The sequence below is a fragment of the Elephantulus edwardii genome, unplaced genomic scaffold (genome assembly GCF_000299155.1).
Source record: "Elephantulus edwardii isolate Elephantulus edwardi_28Jun2011 unplaced genomic scaffold, EleEdw1.0 scaffold00016, whole genome shotgun sequence".
Classification (NCBI taxonomy): Eukaryota; Metazoa; Chordata; class Mammalia; order Macroscelidea; family Macroscelididae; genus Elephantulus; species Elephantulus edwardii.
The window spans coordinates 23,450,462-23,457,713 of NW_006399766.1; the positions used below are offsets into that span (position 1 = coordinate 23,450,462).

The following is a 7,252-nucleotide window of genomic DNA, read 5'->3' on the forward strand; positions in this document are numbered from 1 at the left end:
GCAAACTGAAGCTGTTAACAATCTCAATCTCTTCATCATCTGTCATGATGTTGCCCATCAACCTGGTGGTGAGAATCTTTGTTTTCTTGATGTTGAGTTTCAATTCATATTTAAGGCTGCAGTCCTTGACCTTCTGCAGCGAGCGCTTTGGGTCCTCCTCAGTCTATCTTTATAGAGGTGCCTATTTTAGACACTTCAAAGAAATGAAATAATAAAATAAGAAGCCTTTTCTGTTTGGATTATTTCACTTAGTATGTGTTTTTAGTACTTAATTTCATTATTTTTAAAATTACTTTAAAAAAATACATTTTTTAAGAACAGCTTTGCTGTAAGGAAATATGTGCATGCTTACTAACTCAAATATATATGTATACCATCGAGTTGGTTATGACTCATAGCAACCCTTTGAACGACAAATCTGAACCTTGCCCTAGCTTATATATGTTATGCTCAAGCCTTTTGTGGTAGTCACTGTGTCAATCCATCTTGTTGTGGGGCTTCCTCTCTTTCTGGGACCCCCTCGCCTTACCCATAATGGTGTCTCTCTCCAAGGACTGGTTTCTTCTAAGAACATACCCAAAATATGTGAGACGAAGTTACACCATCCTTGCCTCTATAGCGCATTCTGATTGCTTTTCCTCCAGAACAGACTTGTTTGTCCTTTTGGCAAGTCCATGTATTTAGTACTCTTCTTCAGCATCACAGTTCAAGGGCATTGACTCTTCTTTGACCTTCGTTATGCATTATCCAACTTTGAGATGCATAGGAAACAATTGTAAATACCATAGCTTAAATCTGGTGCACCTTAGTCTTTAGATTGACCTTATTCCTCTTTAATGAGTTTTTGGTGGATTCTAACGACCAGAAAGGCAACGCTTTTACATTAACAGCATGCTCCCTACCCCCTAGGCCACCAGAGTTTCCTGTAATCTAGCTAGAAGCCCCTTATCAGATAGAGTACTTAGACATATTTTTCTCCTGTTCTTTGTGTTTCTTTTCAATTTTTGGATAGTGTCCTTTGGTTCACATGAGCTTTTTAGTGAAGTTCACATTACCTATTTTTTCCTTTTTTTGTTTATGGTTTAAGTATCATAGAGTTTTATTTCTTCTTAATGGTGAAGTCTTATTTTTGCCTTCTTTCTATATCAGGAAGTGGTCTCAGCAATGAGAGAGCCAGTTTGTGATAGTTTCCTCCCCAGAGAGTCACCCTGGGCTGCTAAGAGCAAGGATAATAGCCAGCAAACTGTACAGTGACTTGTGCTGAACACTGTGCTCGGCCCTCAAAACTTCATTTCATTTAATCATCACAATGAACCAAGCACATTGTTGTTCCAACTTGACATATGAAGAATTTTGGCTTAACCTAACTGTTGTTCTCCAAAGCTCGCAGCTGGAGCTGAGACGGGAAAGTCTTGTCTTGGGTTTCAGAAGTGGGCATCAATCCCTTTGGCCTCAGAAGAGGGTATCCTTTTTCAAAGATTTCTTTTTCTCTCCTCTAACTATACAATACTCCCAGGGTCCCCAACATGCAAGATTCCACACATATTTTTGAGATTTTTACTTCATCTGATATGAATGATATTGTTTGATAATTTCCCCATTCATTCTATTGGATCATCTTTTTGGGAAAATGGGAACAAATATGGACCTTTTCCAATCAGTTGACCAGGTAGCTATCTTCCAGATTTCATGGTGCAGCCTGGAAAGCATGTCCAGGGCTGCATCTGTCTATTGAAACATGTCGTTTGGTATCCCATCAATTCCTAGGGCCTTTTTTTTTTTTGGTCAATGCCTTAAGTGCAGCTTGAAGCTCTCCCTTCATTACCATTGGTTCTTGATCATATGCTACTTCCCAAAATGTCTCCATATGAACCACATTTTTTTTTTTTTGGTGCAATGACTCTGTGTATTCTCTCCATTTTCTTTAGATGCTTCCTGGATCGCTCAAGACCTGCTCATAGCATCTCTCAGTAATGCAACTTGAATTTGTTTTTCAGTCCTTTCAACTGGAAAAATGCCTAGTGAGTTCTTCCCTTTTTGTTTTCCTTGCTCCAGCTCTTTGCACATAACTTCATGATATTTTGCTTTGTCTTCTCTTTGAGCTTCCCTTTGAAATCTTGTGTTCAACTCTTTTACTTTTCCATTCCCTCCCCCTTTGTTTTGGCTTCAAGATGTTCTAGTGCAATTTTCAGAATCTCTTCTGACACCCGATTTGGTCTTTGTAGTGACCTTTTGCTTTCTTCCTGGATGATAACCTTGATGTCATCTGTTCTTCAATCATTAGTGTTCAGTATAGCTAGTATATTCTTAAGATGGTTTTTAAATTCTGGAAGGATGGGGGAGCTCTGGTGGCCTAGTGGCAAGAAGCTGCAACTACAATCCCAGAGGTGCACGGTTGGAATCCACCAGATGCTCTGCCGGGGAAGGAGGGGCAATCTCCTCCTATACCAGTCAGATCTGATTTGACGGTACACGCACACAAAAATAATAAAATATAAATGAAAAAAATTCTGGAAGGATATATATACTCAGGGTCTTATTTTGGTTTTTGTGGACTTGTTTTCCTTTTCTTAAGCTTCATTTTGAGGCAATTGCCCATCTTTCTTGCAAGAAAGAGCTGGTGGACTTGAGCAGCCTTCCTTTGGGTTGGCAGTACAACTCCTTACCCAGTAGACCACCAGAGTTTCTTTATTTTGCAACTAGATTTATTTTCAATGTTAGGAAAGTTGCACTTGATGTGTAGGTTTTGGGAAAATCCCCCAGATGCAAAATTAAAACATGCACTCTGCATGATAATAATTACTTAAGACACTTACTGGACTTGAAAGTTTATTATGTTTTGTTTCTGGAGGACCATGTTTTTATTAATTCCACAAACATCTCTCCAGGGAATCCTGGCTGGGCCTGTGGGAGGGAGAAGGAAAAGTGCAAAGAAGTGGAACCCAGAGATGGGGGGAGGAGGAGCTGGGTCTGACTTTGGGAGAGTTGGGATATTTTTCAAAGAGCTGTCAAAAGGAAGTAAGTCACCAGGAAGTATGAAAAAAGGAAAGTGATAATCATTGGTTTTCTGTTTGCAAAGTGGAATGGACGCTTGCTGGGGAGGACAGGATGGCCTGAGGAGAGGCAGAGTGGATGCAGGCAGAATCTAGCCAGAAATGATGGTGGCAACAGGGAGGAGGGACATGTTTATTGTGCTCCATTCAGCTGGTGGGTGCAAAGTGCACTCTTCTGGTGCCCATCACCCTTGGAAGTGCCTGGCTTGGGGCCCAATCTGGCTTGCTCTCTGTCCCCCTCCAAAGAAGGCGGAGAGGGTTGCGGAGCCCCTTCATTTCTGGGCTTCCTCCTGGTTTCTCAGTGGCCCCTGCTCCCTGCAGCCCTGGCTGTTCAGCTTGGCTCTGAAGGAGGTCTTTTTCTCCAGTGAGTGGGTCTGAAGAATGACCCAGCCGTTCACTAATCTGATCCAGCTCCTGCTTACTGAGGAGGGGACATGGCAGGGGGTGGCTCTGGTGTTGGTCCCGCTTGTGTTAACTGCAGGCCCCAGCCAGGAGAAAAGCTAGGGGATTATGGCTCCTGGGGCACCCTGCCCCCTCCTAGCCCCAACACAGCAAAGATTGCAACTTCTCCCTTCTTCCCAAGAAAACACCTTTCTATACTGGTGATTGGAAGAGAATAGATTTGAAATCTGCCTTCTCACTTGATACAGGAATACTATCCTATTAGAGAAAGAAAGCCTAGGGAAATGTAAGGAAGACTAACCAGAATTCAAAGTCGTAGCCTGCATTTTTCAGTCTATTATTACTGACTTACCTACTTGTTCTGAAACCTTCATTTACTGAAAATATATCTCTTTATCTCCATATACATATATTGCATGTAGTTCTGTGCATTCTCCAGCTCTTTGTGGTTTAGCATTAGAACATCTCTGCCAGCATAATTCTAACATCTGCAAAACCGTCTATCCCCCCCCAATGTATTCTACTTCGTGTTTTCCCCGTGGGTTGGCCACGTGGGTTGCTTGCAACCTTTTACCATTGCAAGGGAGGATATGATGAACATCTTTCTTTCTAAACCTGTGCCTGCATTTGGAAAGCACTCTCTTGCCCCCATGACTTTCTCAAAGGGGGAATTGATGAGCTAAGTTGTTGAGAAGGGCAGAGAGGGCGAGAGTAAAATAAAGCTCTGCTGGGTTTAAATATCATCAAAGGGCAGCTCTGCTTCCATGGGGGACATCTCCAAGACCCTCTGCTGCTTCCCAGATCATTTCACCACTGGTCACGCTACTGGGGTCCAGACTTCCCTCTTGTCTCCAGATTCTAAACTTTGGAAGGCAGCTGGGGACGGGAGGTGCCCTGCCACTCTCTTCCTTTATGGGCAGAGCCGATAGCCTAGCCGGGTTCAATTAGAGCCTCCTGGATCTAGCCAGGCAACGTGGGACATTTCTAACCTTTCCAGGCGATTTCTCATATGTAAAACACGGCCAGAGAGGCGGAGGAGTCAGGGGTGGGACCAGAGTTTGTCATTGTTGTTGTTTAAGCAGCAGAACCCTCATTTCTAATTCAACCATCCCTAAGCCCAGATCTAGAAAACAGCTTAAGATGCCCTTGTCCTGGTAGAAGTGTGAGGCGGGGGGCGCCGTGGCTCTCGCTGCAAGCTGCGCTGCCCGTTGGCTCATTTCTCACCACTATGCTGTAGTTTTGAGACCCCAATTCCCACAAAGTAACAACAACTTTCATCTGGGCATGGATCCGCCAAGTGTACAGAAGTACAGAAGTGTACAGAAGGACTCCTTTGTCCTTCCTAGTGGCAATTTGGAAACGGGATGAGGTATATCCAACTCGTCATGGGAGGGAGGGAGCAGGCTGTGAGCTCCCTAAGAGGGTGCCCTTTGACACATCAGTCTCTGTTTCCCAGTTGGCACTAACCTTGTGTGGGTGGACAGCGGCAGGGTGAGGAGCCCCAGGGTCTTTAAATCATCCTCGCCCCTTCCTCCCTGCCCCCAGGCTGGGTTAGAGAGGCGATGTCTTCCCAGAGAGACCTGACTTTCCAGGGCTCCGGAGCCTGACACACCACGCCCGACCCAGGCGTGCAGGTGGAAGGCTGACCTGCACAAGGAGAGGCACAGGCAATGTGAATGTGGGACCCGGCCAGTTTAGGGGGGAATCTGCCACACAGGATCAGGGGTGGGTAAAGGATCAAAACCCTGCACCAGGCCAAGCTTATTGGAAAGGCCGAGTTTAGGTACACTGGGCTAGCGAGGAGGTTACAGGATTAATGAGATTATGGAAATCACCCCAAACAGCTGACCAAAGCTGGTCCACTGTGGTCCAGTCAATAGGAACGTATTGGGACCCTCATAGGATGTAGGATGGAGTTGGGGGTTCCCAGGTCCTAATGGATGGAAGCAGAGCATCGTCTCTTCCTCCGGTTCCCATCTGCCATCTTTCCGCTAGGAACAAAACGCTTTAATGACTGTGCCACCGAGGCTCCTCAAACCAGGGAGACTGGAGTTGGGTGCCGGGCTGTGTGCGAACACTCGGCTTCTATTTGTTCTCTTCATAGGCCTCATAGTTAGGACTGGGCGGGAGAGGACTGGCCCGAGGAGGCGGGGCACGCTCGGAGTCAGGGACTGGGGTCTGTGGTGGTACCAGGGCAGGAAAGCGGGGACTCTAGGTGTTAGAAAACACACGGAAGTCAATGGGCTGGGTTGATAAATTTTCAAAAACAGCAATCGTGGCATTGAGGGAGACTTGATCTTTGGCAATCTAAGACAGACTTTCCCTCCCCCCCCTTCCAACCAAAGAGGTTTCCAGGGTCACTGACCCCACTGCTCCAGACACTGAGGTGGCAAGGAATTTCTTTCTGACTGGGGTGCTGGCACCGTTTTCAATGGGACCTCTGAGACTTTCCCAAGAGTTTTCATTTTGTCAAAACTTTAGCTCCACTCCAGTGTCGTCCCACCCCAGTGCACAGAGGTGCAGGGACCCCTTTTAGGGCCGTTCCTGGGGGTCCTGCCACCCTCCCTTCTCGGGATCAACAAGTGGGCACCCTCCCTAGATTCATCGGGGCCACTCTCTTTCTCCTTTCCGTTCAGAAGCGTGGCAGCTGATGTGTTCAACCACGAGTTGAAAAGGAAGACAACATTAATCTGATGGCCCTCACCTCTTGGGACCCAGTCCAACCTGGCTTTATAGTAGCGAATACTGCCCCACCCCCCGCGCCTAGTCCCAGGGTCATGAAATTAGCAGGACTCCAGCACGTTGGTTATAAAATTTATTGATCTCTTATTTAGGAATTCAGAGTAAAACCTTTAGAAACCAGACACAAAATAGCCCCCTCCCCACTACCCAAACGAAACTCTCAAACACAGTCACTTCTGGTGCGACGAAACAGCAAATAAATCACAGCAACATCACCAATTCAACGGCCTAAAAGCAGACTGGACATAAGCGGGCAGTCAGGAAAGCAAGGTGAGGGACACAGGAACACCTGGCTATAAATTAACAGGGGCCTTCGGCGCCCCGCGCCTCACGGGGTCGAACTCAGGGGGGGTCCTACTGGCCTGCAGGCCACCGGGGTGGTGCGTTCTGGCCCGGGCCTGGCCCAGCAGTTCCCTCTGTCCAGCTCACTCACTCCTCTGCTAACAGCAAACTAAGGAGACATTTTCAAATGCAACAGAAGGACCCGGACCCCAGGAGGCGTGGGGAGGAGGGGGCTGCCACTTCTTAACAAACATCATAGGATCGCAGCCCACCAAGGAGAAGAGGGGGGCGCGGCAGGGCGCGCAAGTTCTCCAAAGCTGCGAGGCCACTGTCCAGGACTTCTTGGCGTTTGTACCAAACCTCGACAGCTATAGCCAAACTTTCCTTCTTCCTTGACAGAGTACAAGGCAACTGCCCCAGGCAAGCAAAGCAGAAACAAGTAGGCGTGCCGCCCAGGGGCGTGCGGCAGCAGCAGCGGCGGCGGCGGTGCAGGCGGGCGGGCGGCCGGTGCGCGCGAGCGGGCGGCCGGTGCGCTCAGATGTGGGTCAGCGGCACCGTGCCGTTGACCGCAGTCCCGGCGCCCTGGTAGTGCTGGTGTACGCTGTGCAGGCGGCCGCCGGGCAGGGGCGACGACGTGTCGGCCGCATCGCCGCCCGGGGGCAGGTACATACTGATCATGTCGCGCAGGTCACCGAGGCACGCGCGTTGCGAGTGTGTGGCGATGGCCGGTGGCGGCGAGCTGGGCTCCGACTTCACCACCGAGCCCATGGGGC

At 48.0% G+C, this 7,252-nt stretch overlaps 1 protein-coding gene across 1 annotated transcript in view; it reads right to left on the bottom strand.

Annotated features, from left to right (window-relative positions):
- Positions 1 to 7,013: 7,013 nt before the first annotated feature.
- LOC102872897 (transcription factor SOX-3-like) overlaps positions 7,014 to 7,252 on the bottom strand; it is a 1,229-nt gene continuing 990 nt past the window's right edge. The window contains exon 2 of the mRNA XM_006881900.1: positions 7,014 to 7,248. Coding sequence (XP_006881962.1) covers positions 7,014 to 7,248 — 235 coding nt within the window. The remainder of the gene's footprint in view (positions 7,249 to 7,252) is intronic.